The sequence below is a fragment of the Symphalangus syndactylus genome, chromosome 14 (assembly GCF_028878055.3).
Source record: "Symphalangus syndactylus isolate Jambi chromosome 14, NHGRI_mSymSyn1-v2.1_pri, whole genome shotgun sequence".
NCBI classification, from domain to species: Eukaryota; Metazoa; Chordata; class Mammalia; order Primates; family Hylobatidae; genus Symphalangus; species Symphalangus syndactylus.
The window spans coordinates 64990001-65011799 of NC_072436.2; the positions used below are offsets into that span (position 1 = coordinate 64990001).

Genomic DNA, 21799 nt, shown 5'->3' on the forward strand with positions numbered 1-21799 from the left:
GAATGTGATCTTATTTACAGATATCGTCTTATAAGTTAAAATGAAAAATGAGGTCAGTAGGAGGGCCCCCAATCTAACGACTGGTGTCCTTATTATAAGAAAAGGAAATGTGGACAGACACACACAGAAGGAAGATGAGGTGAAGAGACACAAGGAAGGCCACCTACACTCCAGGAGAGAGGCCTGGAACAGATCCTTCCTGGACCGCCCTGGAAAGGGACCTTCCCTGCCAATACCTTGATCTTGGACCTACAGCCTCCAGGACAGTGAGACAGTGAGATTCTGTTGCTGAAGCTGCCCAGTCTGTGGTACTTTAAGGGAGCCCTAGCAAACCAATGCAGCGTGGGAGCCCACAGATGGTGAAAAGATGGAATAAGGGACAGAGCCCCAGGCTTCCTGTCTACACCTCCCAAAGTGCGCTATGGGATCCTTTGGCGGGTGCAGGTTTGCAAGATAATTTTGGGAGGTGCAGGGTGCATAATTTCATTGTACATTATTATGGATTTATCTTACTGTGAAAATGCTTCTAAGAATAGTTTACTAAAGGTTTACATGCTACTCAAGATATAGCTTTAAATGCTAACAAAAAGTGGACACAAATGAAAACATTCTCTTGCTGTGGTCCAGGGAATCTGGATGTTTTTTTCAGACAGGCTTGCAGCTTTCAGCTAGAGCTGCCCTCCCCTTCCTGTCCACTGCACACCCCCACAACACACATATACATTCATACATGCACAGACACACACATGCACACACATATGAATACACGCACACACATATGAATACACACACCTGCACACACACACACTGCGTCATGCCCTTACTAAGGTATGGAAGGGAATGTGTGTAAGGAAATGAAAATGGCTCAAGCCCCTGGTTCCCCGGGTGTTTGCACAGGCACCCTCCCTGCAGACCTTTCTTTGGTCTCTTTCTCTCTCTTAGTGAGAGAGAAGCAGAGCTCCAGCGGGTACCCGGCTGCTTAGGGCTCAACCCAAGGTCACAAGCTTCCTCGAGAGTCTGGTGAGATGGGGGCATCACAAGGCCTCCCAAACCAAGGGGGCAGCGTTCAGTGGAGCCTTGTGCCCAGGAAATTGATAGACAAGATGTCTCAGTTCATCAAAGACCCAACCACAATGCAGTGAGGAAGGGCAGCCGCCAAAGGTTTTATTCTCCAGGAGGAGGGGCTCTCAGGGGCTGTGACCAGCAGGCACGAGGACTTTATTGCACGTTTGGTTAGGTGATGACGACCTACAGCTGCACTGGGAACTGGGACTCAGAGTGCCCCGACCTCCTGCTCTATCTCTCTCTGTCCCTCTCTGTCTCTCTGCCTCTCTCTTTCTCTGCCTCTCTGTCTCTTTCCCTCTCTGCCTGTCTCTTTCTGTCTCTGCCTCTCTTCCTCTCTCCCTCTCTGCCTCCTCTGTCTCTCTCTCATATCTCTCTCCCCATCTCTCTCCCCTCTCCCCACCTCTCTTTCCCTCTCCCCTCCTCTCCATCTCTCTCCCTCCTCCTTTCCCTCCCTGACCCCCATTTATGCACCTGGGCCCCCCTCTTGGGCAGGCACACACACAATGCCAAGGCTGCTGTCTGGAATGTGTGGGCAAGGCTGCAGGACTGTGGTCCTGGTGTGGCACCCCCACCTTCCAGCACAAGTGGGGTTGGGGGTCCCAGGCGTGACTGCACTCTCCTGGGTGGGCGCCCTGCACTCGGGGAAGCAGAAGCTGCAGGCCTCCACTGGCTCGGGGGATGTGCCCACAGGGCTGCCGGCTTCCATCTCGTGATCTGCAAAGGCAAGAGTGGAGGGCGTGGGCCAGGCCTGGCCCTGCACTAGGGTAGGGGTGACGGTGTGGGCAGCTGCACTCTCCCCCGACCCAGGAGCTAAGGGCAATCACCGGCCTAGAATGCCCCCAGGCCGGTGTCAGTGTCCCCCAGTTGCCGACCAGAACCTATGCCGGGGCAGGGGTGGGCAGGCAAATCTTGACTCTCACTTCTGTCCAGCACCAAGCCTGACACACCCCCCAAGGGGACATCTCCTCCTGGGCTTAACCCTGAAGGCCCTGCATCTGGAGAATCCTGGGCCCAGGCAAACCTGAAGACCAGCACCCTACACCCACCCTTCCTGGGTGCCACTCTCCCAGGTATCTGTCTGCCAGGATGTCTTAACCTGATTTTATCAAGCTATAGCAAGTAACAGGGATGAGCCCTGGACCTCTCCACTTAGAAACAGGGGCAGTGACAGGACCAAGGGATGGCCTGAGGCTTGTCACCCAAGCAGCGAGAAGGGCGAGGACCCCAGTTTCATGCACTCACCCTGGGAAGATTTGGCCGGACTTTGACAGGGCCTTGAGTGGGGCTGGCAGGAGCAGGTATCCCCCCTCTTCTTGAGGAAGCAGGCCACCGCCACCAGGAAGCAGCAGAGGACGGCACACAGGCAGAGCCCCAGCGTGCTGTAGACCAGGGCTACCTGATCTGCACTCAGTTTCAGCCCCGGGAGAGCTGCAAGACAGTGTGAGACCCCTCTCTGCAGTGCCTCCTCCTCTTCCCCTGATTAGGCTCAAGCAGTCCACATCCCCCCATCCCCCTGCTGTGAGCCTGTCTGGCTCCTGGAGAGGCTGGGCTCCTTTCCTGACCCTGAGGCTGCTGGAATGCTCTCTGGATCCTGGAGGAAGTTGATCCCTCCCCACATCCTGGCAGCAACTTCCTAAGGCCTCGAAGCTGGAAACGTGAGCTGGGCCTTCTTGTTGTCTCCACTTGCTAGGGCTGTAATTGGGACAGCGCTGGAGATGGGCTGATGGGTGAATCGACAGACGAACAGACGATGCTCCAGGGAGCATGTCTCTGTGCATCCTGAACTGGGCCCTTCCTCCAAGGAGAAGTCTTCCTGGGTGAGTGTTTACAGTCGTCCTTTGGTATCCATGGGGGACTGGTTCCAGGATCCCCCACAGATACCAAAATCTGCGGATGTCCAAGTGCCTGATACAAGATGGCCTCACATTTGCATATATCCTATGTACATCCTCCTATACAATTAGAGTCATCTCTAGATTACTTATAATACCAAATACAATATAGATGCCATGTAGATGGGTGTTACACTGTATTGTTTAGGGAATAACAATGAGAAAAAATGGCTGCAGAGGTTCAGTACAGATGCAACTATCCCCTTTCTTTTCTGAGTATTTTCCAGCTGCTGTTGGTTGAATCCACAGACATGGGTCACATGACACAGAGGGCCCACTGTGTTTGAGAGTAGGACAGGCGACGTTACACTGAGACCAGGACAGCAGATGCCAACCAGGAGGGCCTTGGGCATCAGGGCACCTGGCCACCCTGTGACTCAGGACTTGTGCCTCCAGGTTTAGATGCCAGAGACAGACTCAGCCCAGGTGAAAGCCCTCCCCTTGGAAGTTCTCCTTATCCCAAAAGCTCTTCCTTGTCCCTGGAGCTGGGCATCCTCTAGGCGCTGGGTGGAAAGACAGATGAGCCAGATTTAAGATGACACATCAAGAAGAGCGAGTCCCACTTCGTGCCAGGCACTTCCCCTACAGCACCCCCTTCATCCTCCACTACCCCCATTAAAAAAACTGAGAATTTGTATACCATCAAATTTGCCATATTAAAGTGTACGACCAGTGGCTTTTAGCACATCACAAGGTTGTGCAGCAACGGCCACTATCTAATTGGAGGCAATTTTTATCACCAAACAGAAACCCTGTGTTATCAGCAGTCACTCCCCATTCCCTCTTCCCAGCCCCTGGCAACTGTTCATCTCTTTTCTGTCTCTATGGATTTGCCTATTCTGGACATTTCATATTATCATACAACACGTGGTCTTTTATACCTGGCTCCTTGCACTTGGCTTTGAGTTTTCAAGGTTCACCATGTCCTGCCGTGCTGTGTATTAGAACTTCGTTCCTCTTCAGGCAGAATGGACAGACCACATCTGTTTATGCATTTAACAGGGAATGGGCATTTGGGTTGCTTCCACTTTCTGGCTATTGTGAATGACTCTGCTGTGAACATTCACATCCACATGTTTGTGTGGATGGATGTTTTCCATTTTCTTGGGTGTATACCTAGGAGAAGAATGGCTGGGTCACATAATAACTGTTTCATTTTTTGAGGACCTGCTGGACTGCGTTGCACAGCGTCCGCCGTTCACACTCCATTTTACAGATGACAAAACTGAGTCTCTAAGATATTGTTCCCAGTCTCAGACCTGCAACCGGGAGGCAGTCTGACCAATTCCCAGGCCAGGGCTCCAAGCCCGCGGGCCACACAGCAGCCCCAGGGCTGGCGCTGCCCCTCTTCCTCACACACGCTCTTAGATTCAGGAATCTCATAAAGTGACAGAGCTGCCAGGACTCTTAGGGGTCATCAGTGTCACTCTGACATTTACAGGGGGGAGATGGGAACTTGGGGTTAGTGTCACTCCACCAGCCGGTGGCTGTCCTTCCTGTCTGGTGCCCAGAGCTCAGAGAGGCCTAACGGAGGAAAGCAAAGCCCCCAGGACCTGCAAACTTGGTGCCACATATCCAAGGCTTACCTGCTCCTACTCGCCTCTTGAATCAAATGCAAACACTGCCCTGGAAGCATGAGCGGGGGAGACGCTGCCAGCCCTCAGAGCACAGACAGAATGCCAGGCTACAAGTTGTTACTAAGCGGAAATGAGCGGCGTTGATTCAAGGAGGAAAACTAAACATTCGTGCATATTTCAAATATTTCATCATGAGATTCTGCAACCCGACTGTTCAGAGACCACACCCAGAGCACGGTCACCCGACATCATGCCCTGTGGACTATCTGGGCTGGGCTGGGCCTCATCCTATCCAGGAGAGTGCCATGGGGGCAAGGTTGTGCCACTCCAGGCCTCTGCCTCAAGAAGCCCTGACAGCTTTGGTGTTTGCTCCCTTGGGCCTGAGCCACCACTCGAGAAGTCCAACTGGAGAGTCCCAGTGGAGAGGGGCAGGCCCTGAGATCAGCTGGAGGAGAAGCAAGGCCTGAATATCCCAGCATCAGAGTCAAGCCTCCAGTGGCTCTGTCCCCAGCACCATCTGCTTGACAGACCCCAAGCAAGAGCAGCAGAACACCCGCCCAGCTGAGCCCCGCCTCCCCACAGAGCTACGCAAGGTCACAACATGAAGATAAGGATCTGGTGACAAGTGTCCAGATCCAGTGACAAGTGTCCTTATACAAGAAAAGAAGGGAAGAGACACAGGCACGAGAGAGAAGCCATGTGAAGACAGAGGCAGCGATGGGAGTGATGTGGCCACAAGCCCAGGAGGCCTGTGACCCAGAAGGGGTCATGGGCACCCCCAATGTCTGCAGGACACAGAGGCTGAGCAGCTTCACGGCTGATCACATGCCAGCACCTCTCCCTCAAGTTCTAATCTCATGCCAATGCACTGTTCCTCTGTCCCCCTCCGAGGTCTCTGGTTCCTGTTATTGCCAGAAGTAGCCTCTCACAGGGCCCATGCTGCCATCACCACCATCCAGGGGCAACAGAGAGCTCTCCCCACAGCCCTGCTCTGACCCCTTCTCCCGTGGCTGCCTCTGCCCCCAGCAGGACATCAGCCTCCCAGCCTGGCACATAGGGCCCTCTGTCATCTGGCATCTGGTCCCTCCTAGTGCCATCTCCAGCTGCCCCAAATCCTTGCTCTTCCCAACTCAGTCCTCTGCAACCCCCATGTTGGGGGACAGGGTCCTGCCCTTGGTGCTTTTCCTCGTCTTCTGCCAGACAGATGAGCAGCCCCACCCACTAGGGCAGGCTCCCTGGGCCACCTGTTCCCCTCAGGGAGATGCAGACACTCCATACACCTGCCCTGGAGCCCAGGCAGGAAGCTCCTCCCATCGGCCTGGAGTCGTCGCAGTAGAACCCCACGCCAGTCTCCTCTCCTGCTCAACATCTCAAGCCATTTTCAGTCCAGCTTGGGAGCCTGCCCTGCTCTCCCCACCAAGCCCCATGTGTGAGCGGCAGGGCTTTCTGTGCTCTGTTGGTGAGCATGTGGAGCAGTCAGTCTCTACCTTCAAAGCAGATCTGGGGTGGGGTCCCTCCTGCTTCTGTGGAGTGGCCACCACACTCCTGCGGGCTGGGAGCCCAACAGGAAGGGATTTAGCCCAGCCTCCAGCACAGAGCCCCTCACAGCCTCCCAACAGCACAGTTCTCTGCTCCTAGCAGCACATGTACGTGCTGTTGCCTCTGTCTGGAACCCTGTCCCCACCGTGTGGCTTCAACATAGTTGCTTTTTGAATGAGCAGTTCCAGCGCACAGAGCACGTGCTCCCCCAAAAACATATTCTCCCAAATCACCCTCCCAGCAACGCTATGAAATCGAACAACTCCAGCCTCACAGAACTAAGGCTCAGAGAGGGTCGGTAGCTTGCTCCAGGTCACACAGCTTGTGAGGGACATAACTAGGGGTCTGGCTCCACACTCCACACCCGCACCCCAGCCTGCCCTAAAGCCTCCTCAGGGAAGCCTTCCTTGTCCCCATGTCACCTGCAGCTGGGTTACGTGGCCCCCGTGCACTGAGAAGAATTTGTCATCTGCGTGGCTTGTCCACTGCCTGGCCTTCCATGAGATGGTGAGCTCCATGGGTCTGGGACAGGAACTGCCTCATTCTCCCCACTCCCCACGCACAGCAAGCCTGCCACAGTTCCAGGTCCCACTAAGGAGTGGCAGTTCTGAATGGGATGCAAGAGAAACCTGGAGTCAGGGTGAGGTGGGGCTTGGCAGGGCTGGAGACAGGGAATGGCAGAATTCAGGGAGCCCACGGAAGGGGGCAGAGAACAGGTCAGCCCTTCCACCATGTGCAGCTGGACAACTTGGTCACATGGTGCCCTCTGCTCCCTGCCCTTAAATAGGTCCACCTCTGGGTCCCTCCCCTGGCCATGTGGCTCCGTACTTCCTGTTTGCAATCCACAGCAAGCTTCCCCTCCTGCCCCACCAGCCCATGCGGACATCAGAGGTCAGAAGAGAACAGACCTTAACCCTGGGTCCCTGGAGAAATACAGGGCAGGGCAGGGCAGTGCACAGTGACAGCCACAGGCACCAAAAGCCTGCCATGGCACAAGTGTGGCATCTGATGTAGGGTGAGGCATGGTAATGCCGACCCCACCCGCACGGACACGTCCTCACACAGCCCCCAATGCTCACAGCCTTGGCCTCCATCCCTGGAACCAAGATGAGGCTCCGAGGTTCTGCCCAGTGCCCTCTGGGAAGGGGGCTTGGCTGATGGTCACACACAGGAAGTGGCTAACCTTGTCCCAGGGGCAACAGTTCACCGCCAGGGAGCAGTAGCCTGTGGATGCCACTCTGGGTCATTTTGCTGTTGCAGAGGGGACAAACTTTGGAACCCCCAGACTGTGTTCAAATCCCAGCTCAGCCATGCACTCCCTGTGTGACTGTCAGCGAGTCACTCCAAATTTGAGACTCACTTTCTCGATCTGTGAGGTGGCTAGGAATGACCCACGGGGGAATCTATTGCATCAGAGGTGGGCAATGTTCCAGGTTAGCAGGAAGTTTCAAATGTATCACTGGATGCAGGGAAGGTGTGCAGGTGGCCAGACACCAGGGCGGCAGGTACGGCCACTCACATCTATGGCTGGGCTCTTCAGCCCCTCTGTATCCACACCCCCTCCATGTGAATCTGCACTTCCCCTCAGGAGAGGCCGTGCTGGATTAAAAATGGCCTGAATTCACCATGGCTACCTCTCCCAGCTTGCTCCTTCCACCAAGAGGTGGCGTCTGTTTCCCCTCCCCTGAATCCGCTGGCACTGTGAATGGAAAGAAATGCAGTGGCAGTGATGAAGTGTAAGTTCCCAGCCTAGGTGGCGAGAGGCCTGCATGCTCCTGTCTGCTGCACTCCTGTATCGTCATGAGATGGACACACCTGGCCAGCCCACTGGTCCCAGGAGGAGGATGAGAGGCACATGGAACAGAGCCAGCCTGGCGCAGCTGAGCCCAGCCAAACCCCTGACTCGGGAGAAAGCACACACCTCCGCATTTGGGGATGGCTTGTTAGGCAGCAGCAGCTAACTGGCAGGAGAGCAGGAAATGCCAGGCTAAGCAGGGACAACAGGGTGCTGGGCAACCTCCATCATCAGGCACACAGGCCCTGCCCATGGGACCTTGGCCCTGGGACCTGGCCTCATGGAAATGATGTTATCACAGGAAAGTCACTGCAAAGGAAAGGAACCAATCAGCCCCGAGAAGAGCAGGCCTGCTGTCTCTCCAGGACAGGCCGAGAGCAGGGCAAATGCCATCGCTAGTGTTTATGGATCCACAGGGCATCCCTCTTCTGTCCTTTCTGATGCCACAGAGCAGGGCAGGTGCACAAAGAGGTGTTTGCTGGGATAGGATTCTTAGATCACTTCTGATGCCTGGCACTTAGCAGATGCCCAGGTCAACAGGACCCTTCTTCCCATGTCCAAAGTGGCCATCTCCAGCCACAAGTTTTTTCGTTTTCTTTACCTATTTTTTATTCTTTTTATTTTTATTTTATTTTATTTTTTGGAGACACAGTCTCACTGTGTCCCTCAGGCTGGAGTGCAATGGCACGATTTTGGCTCACCGCAACATTCACCTCTTGGGTTCAAACAATTCTCCTGCCTCAGCCTCCCAAGTAGCTGGGACTACAGGTGTGCACCACCAGATCCAGCTAATTTTTGTATTTTTGGTAGAGATGGGGTTTCCCCTTGTTGATCCAGCTGATCTTGAACTCTTGACCACAAGTGATCCGCTTGCCTCTGCCTCCCAAAGTGCTAGGATTACAGGCGTGAGTCACCATGCCCAGCCTTTTCTTTTTACAATTTTTTTCCCTCTGGCAATGGCTAATGAACCACATAAACTTTTTTAGTAATACCTTTGCCTTCTCTTTCTTAGGAAGCCTCTTTTGCCTCTAAATGGAATCTGATGGATTCACAGCCAGATCCTACCAGATGCACAAAGAAGAGCTGGTACCAATTCTACTGCAACTATTCCAAAAAATCAAGGAGGGTCTCCTTTAACTCATTCTGGAAAGCCAGCTTCACTCTGGTACCAAAACCTGGCAAAGACACAACAACAACAAAAAGAAAACTATAGGCCAATATCCCTGAGGAACATAGATGCAAGATGGATTACAGATTTAAATGTAAGACCCTAAACTATAAGAATCCTAGAGAAATCCTGGAAAATACAATCCTGGACATTGGCCCTGGGAAAGAATTTATGACTAAGTCCTCAAAAGCAATTGCAACAAAACAAAAATTGACAAGTGGGATCTAATTAAATGAAAGAGCTTCTGCACTGCAAAATAAACTATCAGTATAAACAGGCAACCTACAGAATGGGAGAAAATGTTTGCAAACTATGCACCCAACAAAGGTCTAATATCCATAATCTATGAGGAAGTTAAACAATTCAAAAAGCAAACAACAAATAACCCCATTAAAAAGTGGGCAAAAGACACGAACAGACACTTTTCAAAAGAAGACATGCAAGCAGCCAACAAACATGACAAAATGCTCAACATCACTGATCATCAGAGAAATGCAAATCAAAACCACAATGAGGGACCATCTCACACCAGTAAGAATGGCTATTGTTAGAAAGTAAAAAAAACAACAGATGCTGGTGAGGCTACAGAGAAAAGGGAACGCTTATACACTGTTGGTGGAATGTAAATTAGTTCAGCTACTGTAGAAAGCAGTTTGGAGATTCCTCAGAGAACTTAAAACAGAGTTACCATTCAGCACAGCAATCCCATTACTGGGTATATATCCAAAGGAAAATAAACCATTCTACCAAAAAGACACATACACACATATGTTCATCACAGCACAATTCACAATAGCAAAGACATGGAATCAATCTAGGTGCCCATCAAGGGTTGGATAAAGAAAATGTGGTAAATATACACAATGAAATACTACACAGCCATAAAAAGAAAAATATGTTTTTTGCAGCAACATGGATGCAACTGGAGACCATTATCCTAAGTGAATTAATGCAGAAACAGAAAATACCACATGTTCTCACTTGTAAGTGAAATGGTAAGCATTGAATACAGATGGACATAAAGACAGGAACAACAGACACTGGGGCCTACTAGAAGAGGGGGGCAGGGAGAGGGCAAGGGCTGAAAAACTACCTATCAGGTGCTATGCTCACCGCCTGGGTGACAAGACCATTTGTACCTCAAACCTTAGCATCAAGCAACATACCCATGTAACAAACCTACACATGTACTCCCAGATCTAAAATAAAAGTTGAAATTATAAATAAAATAATAATAGAAATAAATGGAGTCTGCAGCACTGGCGGAGGGCAGGTGGTGGCTGCTGCTCAGGTGCTCACCCAGGTGGGTCTGCTGCTTACTTGTGCCTGTGCTTCGAGAACTGGCACAGCCTCAGCAGCCTCTAGTGCAAGGCTCTTCCTCACATGGCAGGTCCTTTCTCCTGCTTTCTTCTTGTCCACAGACTTCTGGAAATGTTGCCTACATTGTTTTTTTATCCTGGGATGATCTCCCCGGCTTCTGGCCATTTGCTTGGACTCTGGGCTTTGTGCATTGTGGACTCTCCTGTTCTAGGCCTGGCATCAGGCCTCCCACCCTTTCTCACCCTGTGTGACACCATGCAGATTTGCCTCAGGTGGCTTACCTGGACTTGCTTCTGAGCCTCTGTGCTCCGATCCTTGGTACCTTCCTGAGTTGTCTGAATTGTTTTCAACTTCTCCACTCTGCTGTCTCCTGAGCTCCGGTGGAAGGTTCACTGGGCTCCTGAGCTTGTTCTCACAGAAGTATGCACATTGCTTAGGGTGCTGTCCACAGATGGAGGCACAGCTGATGCAGTCCCTCAGGAGATGGTCATAGAACTTGCCTTGCTCCTTGCGGCAGCTGAGTGACCCTGGGAGAGAGAAATGCATGATACTGCTGGGTAACACAGACTAGCAAGAACTCTGGGTTTGACCACAAAGGACATCAAAGTTAAAAAAAAAAATACAGTAAAATTCCAGAAGGCAATTCCAGAGTAAGCCAAGTACTTTTACAATATACACATTGAAGACTATGCATTGTCCTCTCAGTACTATTTTAGCTGCATTGCATTTTGATGTGTAGTATTTTTCCTCTACCTAGTTCAAAACGCACTTATTTTTTATTATTATTTTTTCTTTGACCTATGGGTTATTTAGAAGTGCATTTCTTAGTTTCCAAACATATGAAGATTTTCAGTTATCATTTAAAATTTAGATCTAGATTACATTGTTACATAAGACTTTTACTTGGATTTTTCAAGCCTCATCAAGGAGAAATATTTTTTCAAATCAGCATAAGGAATGAAGGGGAAAAGCCAGAATCCTCTTTGACAAGCTGGGGGAGGGGGCTGGAAGGAAGGTGGAAAAGTTCACATGAATAGTGTTTCTTCTGTCTTAATACTAAATGAGAATTACAGCAGCTTACACAAGTATCAGTGCCAAGGCACAGAAGCCAAGGAAACTAAAGCCAAATCACACTTGCCTTAAGAGAGCACAGTGGACCCAACTTTGAATACATAAAGAAATCTGTTTGGAACAATCAGTTATCTAAAGCCTCAGAATATTTCTTTCTAATTTTTTTTTTTTTTTTTTTTTTTTTTTTGAGAAGGAGTTTCGCTCTTGTCACCCAGGCTGGAGTGCAATGGCACGATCTCAGCTCACTGCAACCTCTGCCTCCCAGGTTCAAGCAATTCTCCTGCCTCAGCCTCCCACATAGCTGGGATTACAGGCGACCACCACAACACCTGGCTAATTTTTGTATTTTTAGTAGAGATGGAGTTTCGTCATGTTGGCCAGGCTGGTCGTGAACTCCTGACCTCAGGTGATCTGCCTGCCCCGGCCTCCCAAAGTGCTGGGATTACAGGTGGCGTGAACCACCGCATCTGGTCTAGCCTCAGAATATTTCTACATGGAAGTTTTTACGTGAAAAAGGCAAGTTTCCTTTGTCTTTAGAATAAGGTATGGCTTTTGAGATGTCCTGACTCGTAAATATGAATAAATAAATATGTATAAATAAAATATATGTGGCTCACACATATATTTTAAGGACATATTTCAGAGACAGTGCAGGATAGTGGATAAGAACCCAAATTTCAGAACCAAATTTCAGTTGGGACCATCCCTTGCTGTACCACTTGCAAGCAGTGTGGTCTTAGCCTTTCCATGCCTCAGTTTCCTCATTTCCAACATAGGGAAAATAACAGTACTGACTTCTTGTTAGGGTTGTTGGCAGAGTTGTAGGGCCCAGCACAGTGCCTGGCACATACTAAATGCTCACTTAATGGAAGGCTTGAGTGGAATATTCATTTGAGACTCTTCACAAAGCAAATAGATCCGTTCTTGTGTCTTTGACAGAGTAAAGGAAGGAACTAAAAGATCACTGAATTGGGACCTTGGGGAAAACTCAGATGGCCCACATGGGGCCAGTGACCTCCCCTGCTCTGGCCGTGCCCTGTCCCCAGGGCTCCCCTGAACTGCACAGAAACTGACACTTCCACTCTGTGTCACACAGGGTTAACCCAGCCTTGGTGTCCTTGGGGCTTTCTGTGACCTCCTCCCCTGTCACAGGTGGTGCTGTTGCAGGTGGTGCCTGAGCGCCCCAGACCACTGACCCTCCCTGCCTGACCTCACACCCCTCCCTGCCTGACCTCACACCCCTCCCATCCCCCACCTGGGACTCAGTCCTCCCCACTGTGTTTCCCACCTGTGAGCCTCTGCTCATAGTGCCCTTTCTTCCAGGCGCCCATCTGATTTCTGCATTCTGTGGCCTCTTAACAATCTGCCTCTGATGGTGCTTCCTGTAGGGACACCTCCCTGCTCCCCAGCCCTTCAGCTGAAGTTGGTCTCTCCCAACTGTGGCTTTCTACCTTGACACATAGTCATTTCTCCCATTAGATGACACTGTCTTTGAAGGGCCACGGCAGATTCCTGTTTCCATGGAGCTGGAGCACTCCATCTATGTTTGTGGGATGAACCAATGAATGTTCTAATTCATTAATGGGTAGTGGTTCAGGTCATGATTTAGGAGTCGGAGTCCTGGGTTCAAACCAGGGTGTCGCTGTGACATCTCCACTTTTAAACTGGGTGAGCTTGGGTAAGTCACTCAGCCTCTCTGAGTTCCCCTCAATAAGTATTCATGAAGGACTTACTATGTATCAGGCACTGTGCTAGGCTCAAGTCAGACATGGTTCCCCTGCCAGGGAGCTCCCAGTCTAGTGGTGGAGTCAGACATAAAACACATACACACGAAAGAACAAAACAGCAAATTGTGGGAAGTTCTATCAAGGAAAAGAACAGGTTATGAAAAAGAACAGCAAGCAACAAATAATTTTCAAGACAATCAGGGAAAACTGGATATGGCCTGAGTATTAGACGATGTTAATAAATTATTGCTGGCAGTGATAGGATATTTGGATTATGTTTCACAGGTCTTTGTGGTCCAGCATCTGCAGGTAAAATTATAGGAGATCTTGGCTGTGCTTTAAAATACACAAGGCAGGCTGCGTGCAGTGGCTCATGCCTGTAATCCCAGCACTTTGGGAGGCTGAGGTGGGTGGATCATGAGGTCAGGAGATGGAGACCATCCTGGCTAACACGGTGAAACCCCATCTCTACTAAAAAAAAAAAAATACAAAAAATTAGCCGGGTGTGGTGGCAGGTGCCTGTAGTCCCAGCTACTGGGGAGGCTGAGGCAGGAAAATGGCATGAACCCGGGAGGCAGGGCTTTCAGTGAGCCGAGATCGCGCCACTGCACTCCAGCCTGGGCAACAAGAGCGAAACCCTGTCTCAAAAATAAATAAATAAAAAATAAAGAAAAGAAATGCAAGACATACATGAAAACTAAAAAACATTGCTGAAGGAAATTAAAGACTTAAATAAATGGAAAGCCATCCCATGCTCATGGATTGAAAGAAAACAAAGCATAGTTGGAAGACTCATGGTTGCCTACTTCAAAACTTATTGTAAGGCAATGCTAATTAAGATAGGGTGGTACTGGCATCAGACAGGCATAAATCAACAGAATATAATTGAGAGTCCAAAAATAAAGCCTAACAGTTATGATCAATGGATTTTCAACAGGATACCCAGACAATTCAATGGGAGAAAGAATAGTGTTTTCAAAAATGATGCTGGGTCAACTGGGTATTCACGTACAAAAGAATGAATTTGGACCATTATCTCACACCACACACAAACATTAACTAAAAGTAGATCATAGACTTACATGTAAGAGCTAAAACCACATAACTCATAGAAGAGAACATAGAGGTAAATCTTCATGATTTGAGGCTAGGCAATGACACCAAATGTGCATGTGATGGAAGAGAAGATTGATCAAAATTGGACTTAATCAAAATGAAAAACTTTTGTGTTCCAAAGAAAATCATGAAGAAAGTAGAAAGACAATCCACAAACTTGGAGAAAACAGGTTCAAATATTATACCTGAAAAGGAGCTTGTATCCAAAATATAGAAAGAATGCTTATAACAGAATAATGAAAAGGCAACCCAATCTTTATATGGGCTAAATATTTCAATAGACATTTTCCCCAAAAAAACCATATAAGTGGCTAAACAAGCACATGAAAAGATGCTCAACATCATTTGTCACTAGGGAAATGCAAATCCAAACCACAGTGAGATACCACCTGACACCCCCTGGGATGGCTAGAATGAGAAAGACAGTCAATGACAAGTGTCGGTGAAGATGTGGAGAAATCAGAACCCTCGTGCATGAAGTGAATTACAAAATAGTGCAGCCACTTTGGAAAGCATTTGGCAGTTCCTTAAAATGTTAAACATAGAATTTATCATATGACCCAGCAATTCCACTTGTAGGTATCCATCTACTTAAGAGAAATGAAGACATGCTTACCCAAAACTTGAACCCAAAAGTTCATAGAAGCATTGTTAATAATCACAGTGACAAAAAAAAGTAGAAACAACCCCAATGTCCATCCACCGATGACTGGATAAGCCACATGATATATCCATAAAATGGAATGTTATTTAACCACAAAACTGAAGGAAGTACTAACACCAGCTACAACATGGACAGCCCTTGAAAACATTATGCCAAGTGGAAGCAGCTAGTCACAATACACCGCATATGATTCCATTTATGGAAAATGTCCAAAATAGGCAAATCTATAGAGACAGAGAGTAGATTAGCCTGGGGCTAGGGAGGAATGAAGACTGACAAAGTTTCTTTTTGGGGTCATCAAAATGTTCGAAAATTAGCTTATGGTGATGGTTGCACAGCTCTGTAAATATACTAAAAACGCAGACTTGTATACTTTACACAGGTGAATTTCACGGCATGTAAGTTATATGTAAATAAAGCTGCTTATTCTAGGGGAGGTGGGAACTGGGCAGATGGAGGACAAGGAGGAAAAAAAGACTCTCTTTTTTTTTATTACTATACTTTAGGTTTTAGGGTACGTGTGCACAATGTGCAGGTTTGTTACATATGTATCCATGTGCCATGTTGGTTTGCTGCACTCATTAACTCGTCATTTAGCATTAGGTATATCTCCTAATGCTGTCCCTCCCCCCTCCCCCTCCCCCCACCCCACAACAGTCCCCGGAGTGTGATGTTCCCCTTCCTGTGTCCATGAGTTCTCATTGTTCAATTCCCACCTATGAGTGAGAACATGCGGTGTTTGGCTTTTTGTCCTTGCGATAGTTTACTGAGAATGATGTTTTCCAGTTTCATCCATGTCCCTACAAAGGACATGAACTCATCATTTTTATGGCTGCATAGTATTCCATGGTGTATATGTGCCACATTTTCTTAATCCAGTCTATCGTTGTTGGACATTTGGGTTGGTTCCAAGTCTTTGCTATTGTGAATAGTGCCGCAATAAACATACGTGTGCATGTGTCTTTATAGCAGCATGATTTATAGTCCTTTGGGTATATACCCAGTAATGGGATGGCTGGGTCAAATGGTATTTCTAGTTCTAAGTCCCTAGGAAAAAAAGACTTTCTGTTATGTATCTTTCAATACTTCCTGGGTTTCAAACCATCTGACTATACTATCTATTCAAAAGCAAATCTAACATCAAAAGATCAAACAAAATTAAAGACAGACCCCTGATTCTCCCCACATTTGGGTTGGGGAGCAAAGAGGGAGAAAGCCACCACCCACCATATATCACAGTGAAGGGTTGGTTTAGTGGAAGGTGGGCAGGAGGTTCTATGTGACAAGGGCAGCCTTGGAGAGGTTCCAAGACCCATTTATTGCCTGGACCTGATTCATTGCCTGGACCCATTCATTCAAAGCCACTGGACCTGATAGAGAGACAGTGCCTGACTGACAAGATGGCAGACGCCAAGCTGCCCAGAGGGCCTGTCCCTGCCCCCTCCTCTACCACCATGTGGACCTATATAAAATCCCAGAACCATCATCAAGGAGGGCAGGAAAACCCCATGACTGACACCAGCCAGGCAGAATAGAAGCTTGAGAGAGAAGCTTCGTTGAAGGAAAGGGAAGAAAGGGAATTAATCTCTGACACTAGCTCTGTGGACTGGGCTCAGACTCTGGGCCGCCACAAATTTGGATGCAGGATGGAGACTCTCTCCTGTACCCTGAGACCAGAGAGCAGCCAAGGAGGGTGATTCTCAGAGCCATCTGCTTGTGCCTCCTCACGTGCTTGGCCGGTTAACAGGTGCTGCACCAAGAAAGATCTCTGTGGTCGAATTAGCTTGAAAAACACTGGGTTAAAGAAAGTCAAGGCAGATTTTTAACTGCAGGCCTTCTCAGAGCCTTTCCTCATGACTCCCCAAGAAGGGGTCTGGTAGTTTCATCAAAGCACTTTTGTGTTTTTGAGGGATGTCTGGTAGGAAAGACAGTCTTCTTCATTTTACACTGAGGGGAAGTGGCTCAGCCAAGGTCCCAGAGTGGGCCAGTGAACAACTGGCCAGGGCTGATTGGGCAGCACCAGACAGCTTCTGCCACTGCCAGGTCACAGTTCTAGCTGGGTCCTGACTCATGGTACCAGAGCCCTGGGCAATTTCATCCTGTGTCGAGGCAGCCTCTGGTCAGTGCCTTGTCCAAGTCTCTCAGAAACTTTACGTATTTGAGCCCCTGACTGCGTAGATTTTGGGGATGTGGTGGCTGAACAGAAAAGAGGATTGGAGAACAGATTTGCTCCCTGCCTGAGGTGTGGGACAGAGCAGCAGGCAGAGGCTGTAAACCTATGTTGTGCCCCGGGTCCATCTGGCCATGAGTTCTGTCTGCACTGAAGGACCTGGGGCCCTTTCATAAAACCTTAGAAACCCACCCTGATAAAAATGCTACAGGGGCCAGGCGCCGTGGCTCACGTCTGTAATCCCAGCACTTTGGGAGACTGAGGCAGGTGGATCACCTGAGGTCAGGAGTTTGAGATCAGCCTGGCCAACGTGGCGAAAGCCTATCTCTACTAAAAATACAAAAAATTAGCTGGGCGTGGTGGTGGGCACCTATAATCTCAGCCACTCATGAGGCTGAGGCAGGAGAATGGCTTGAACCCGGGAGGCGGAGGTTGCAGCAAGCCAAGATCATGCCATTGCACTCCAGCCTGGGTGACAGAGCAAGACTCTGTCTCAAAAAAAAAAAAAAAAAAGCTATAGGATAAAATAGTCCAGTTTTGTCAACAAATAAATAACTGAGAAAAAATGGGTGGAAACTGTTATAGATTAAAACATAGCCAAAAGTCTAATGTGGGACAGGCTGATTTGAACAAATCAACTGAGAAAGACATTGATGAGACAGTTGGTACAGTTTGAACCCTGGCGGGCTATGTGATGATGTTCAAGAATTGTTGTTTCAGCAGGGGTGAAGGTATGATGCTTAGTTTTTTGTTTTGTTTTTAGGGTTTTTGTTCTTAAGGAATAAATCCTGCGGTCTCTACAACTCAAACAATCTGGTGTTTGAGATTAGCATTAAAATGGTCCATCGGGCATGTAAGGGGGAAAATGGGGGCTGTGCGGGGGCCATGGTGACAAAGGGAATTCCTACCGGTGTGGCCAACCCTGCAGCCTCAGTGGCTTCTCTCCCAGAAGGCAAGCCCCACACCCCAGAGGCATCCAGACTCGGGGCTCTCCATGTGCAGGGGCTTGGGGAGGCTGGGACTGCCCCAGTGTATGGATCTGCTGTGGCCTTGCACCCACTGGACCCTGCAACCCCCATGGCACTCAGGCCCAACCCTCCTTACACCTCCCACCTGCCCTCCTCCCCTCCTGCCCTCCTGCCCTCCTGCCCGGCTACTCACACCACTCCTCCTGGTCCACACGGCTCCGGCCACCTCGCCTGCTCCGGCCCAGGCCACTCATTACTCAGGATGCTTATTATTAGTCTTAGATTTGATTAGTGCCTGGGCTGCACTTCCTGGGTTTTCCCCTCAACCTGTTGGATGTAAATCAGCCACACCCACTCCCGCCCCCATGCCTGTGCATTGGGTCTCAGGAGCCCAGGTGGGTGGCGGCAGCCCAGGCTCCTGGCGTCCCATGGGGTACACACAGAGCAGTGGAAGGCCTGCCGGGCCTTTCGATGAGGTATTGACTATGGGATGGCCCAGGCTCTTCTAGATCTGGCCTTGGCCACCCCTTGGTCCTGATCTCCTGCCCCCTGGCACACACCCCAAGCCAGGCGAGCTCTCTAGCCTCCCAGCATCACTCAGGCCCTTCCCTCTTCCTGGGTATACTTATTCTATTCATTGCCTGGTCAGCTCCTCCTGCTCTTCGTTCAAGGCTCCATTGAGGTGTCACCTCCTCCAGGAAGCCATCCCTGACTGTCCCAGCCTGTCAGGTGGTGCTCATTCTCTGTATCTCCTTGACCCTGTCCAACACCTAGCAGAGCACTGGAGAGGCTGAAGCCCAGGGCCGGACAGCCTGCATTTGAATCTTGACTCTGCTGCACACCAGCAGGAGGCCTTGGTGGCAATTTATGGAACTCCTCTGTGCCTCCATGTTCTCTGTGTAAAACAAGGATGAGGTCGGGCGTGGTGGCTCACGCCTGTAATCCTAGAACTTTGGGAGGCTGAGGCGGGTGGATTGTCTGAGCTCAGGAGTTGGAGACCAGCCTGGGCAACACGGTGAAACCCCATCTCTACTAAAAAAAAATACAAAAAATTAGCTGGGCATGGTGGCGCGTGCCTGTAGTCCCATCTATTTGGGAGGCTGAGGCAGGAGAATGAACCTGGGAGTCAGAGGCTGCAGTGAGCCGAGATCGTGCCATTGCACTCCAGCCTGGGCGACAGAGACTCCATCTCAAAAAAAAAAAAAAAAAAAAAAAGCATGAGAACATTGCCCGTCTCACAGGTGGTTATGAGCATGAAATGAGGGAGCACAGTTAGGTTCTTAGAGCAGGTTCTTGGAACACAGCAAGTCCTCAATAAAGGCCGTGGAGGATGAATACTACGGCCCGTATTGCACTGCATGGCAACTGTACTCCTGTGTCTTCCCCATCCTCTGAAACCTCCCGGGGAATGGAAGGCCCAGCAACAGCCAAAGGCGGAGTGAGAGGAACGTAAAAGCCAAAGAAAGCCCATGGGCCCTTAGGAAGAAACTGAAGGATGAGGAGGATGTGGGCAGGTGGAGAGGAAGGAGGGAGGCTCCAGGAAGCAGCTGGAGCAGGGTGATGGTGCACAGAGCAGGAGAGGAGATGCAGACGGTCAGCAAACACAGGAAATGTCCAGTCTCCCCAAAATCAGAAAAACACAATGGAACAATGAAAAACTAACTTTCAGCCATCAGGTTGCAAAGTTTTAAAGTTGGTAACATCAAGGGCAGGGGGATGATCTACAGAAACATGAACTCAGGGCCCACTGGAGGGAGGGAGCTGGCAGCAGCATTCTGGAGAGTAACCAGCCATGGTCAGTTAAATGCAGAACACAGACCTAACCCACCCCCGAGAAATTCTCCTCCTCCGTGAGCCTCCTCATAACAGTGAGAAACGGGAAACAATATAAATGTCCATGCAGCAGAGGATGCCTGAATAAGCAGGGTGCACAGGCCAGAGCCAGGAGTCCAAGCCACAGTCAAAAGAATGAGAAATCTCGAAGCTGTCAGGACAGACGCTGAGTAAATAAAAGTAGCTTATAGCATGAGCCTTACAGCATGATGCCTTTTAGTAAAACAAAACCAAAAGCAAACAACACACACACACACACACACACACACACACACACACACACACACAGAGTACAGCGCCGTGTTGTCCATGATCACGCACACATGACTGTGAAGCATAAGAAGTCTGCAAAGACATGCGTGACAACCGACACTGGCTCTCACCAGGTGGGACTGGGGGTGACCGTCAAAGGGGACTTTAGCCCTATTTGTAACTTTTACATTTAATTACTCGTGTCAATGGACAGTAACAAAACCATAGCTGGGCTCTGGCAGGTGGATTTCTAAGAGAGAGGTAAGAAAGAGATTCCATTGCCAGGAACTTTCTGCCTGTTGAAATGGGCAAGCCCAAAGTCACTACAGGATGCCCTCAATGAGTTCCCCCTCACCTTCTGTTTGCATACCCCCAGAGTCACGGCTCTCACCACCTCACAGAGCAGCTGGCTCCCTGGGGGGTAGCTCTGATGGTTAGAAAGCTCAGCTGTAGCCTGGGCAACATAGCGACCCTGTCTCTATAAATTTTTTTTTTTTTGAGACCGAGTCTCACTCTGTTGCCCAGGCTGGAGTGTGGTGGTGTGATCTCAGCTCACTGCAACCTCCACCTCCTGGGTTCAAGCGATTCTCGTGCCTCAGCCTCCTGAGTAGTTGGGACTAGAGGTGTGAGCCACCACTCCCAGCTAATTTTTGTATTTTTAGTGGAGACGGGGTTTCACCATGTTGGCCAGGCTGGTCTCGAACTCCTGAGCTCAGGTGATCCACCCATCTCGGCCTCCCAAAGTGCTGGGATTACAGGCGTTAGCCACTGCACCTGGCCTAATTTTTTTTTTAATTAGCTGGGTGTGGTGGTGTGCACCCATAGTCCTAGCAACTTGGGAGGCTGGAGGATTGCAACCCTGGGCTGGAGCTCAGGAGTTCAAGGTACAGTGAGCTATGATCACACCACTGCACTCCAGCCTGGGCTACAGAATGAGACCGTGTTGCACAAAAGGAGGAGGAGGAAGAAGAAGGAGAAGGAGAAAGAGCAGAAGGAAGGAGAAGAAGGAAAGACATCAAGTTCAGCTTTGTCCAGTGAGCAGACTGTGCTTCCATGGGACTGACTGCTGCTCTCTGCAGCCACACACATTGTCCTGGTCAATTTACAGCACTTTGGAGTTTTAAAGCCAATACCTGTTATGCATGAAATGAAAAACAAACAAAATCCAGCCTGATTTGGGGAGTGGCTGAGAATTGAATGGCAGGGTTCCCTAATGTCTCATTGCCAATCACAGCTTGTTAATGCTTTTTGCTCAAATGCAGTTTGCAGAGAATGGATTTAATTTGCTTTCTATTTTCTTTAATTAGATGGTGTAATTTACAGACAGTGAAATGCACACTTTTAAAATGGGAAGTTCAGTAAGTGTTCTCATACATGCACACCCAGGCAACCACAACCCAGATCACAACTTAGAGCATGCACAGCCCCCAGAAGGCCCCTCACTGCCCCTTCCAGCCAGCACACCGCACTCCATCCCCAAGAGAGCCACGATTCTGACTGCCACCACCACAGATTCATTTTGCTTGTTCCCCGAACTTTGTATAAATGGAAACATACAAATGGGATCATTTCATGAAACACAAAAATAGATTCCCCCTCTGCACTGGCTCCCCCAGATTGAACAGGTGCTGGAGGTTTCTAA

General features: G+C 49.4%; 1 protein-coding gene across 1 annotated transcript; it reads right to left on the reverse strand.

Annotated features, from left to right (window-relative positions):
* Positions 1-1139: 1139 nt before the first annotated feature.
* On the reverse strand, positions 1140-18855 carry TNFRSF13B (TNF receptor superfamily member 13B). The gene is made up of 4 exons (XM_055240915.2): positions 18266-18855; positions 10638-10883; positions 2308-2493; positions 1140-1779 (listed from the first exon to the last, which is right to left on the reverse strand). The coding sequence occupies exons 1-4, from the start codon at positions 18324-18326 to the stop codon at positions 1529-1531; spliced, it is 744 nt and encodes a 247-aa protein (XP_055096890.1). The 5' UTR covers positions 18327-18855; the 3' UTR covers positions 1140-1528.
* Positions 18856-21799: the final 2944 nt, after the last annotated feature.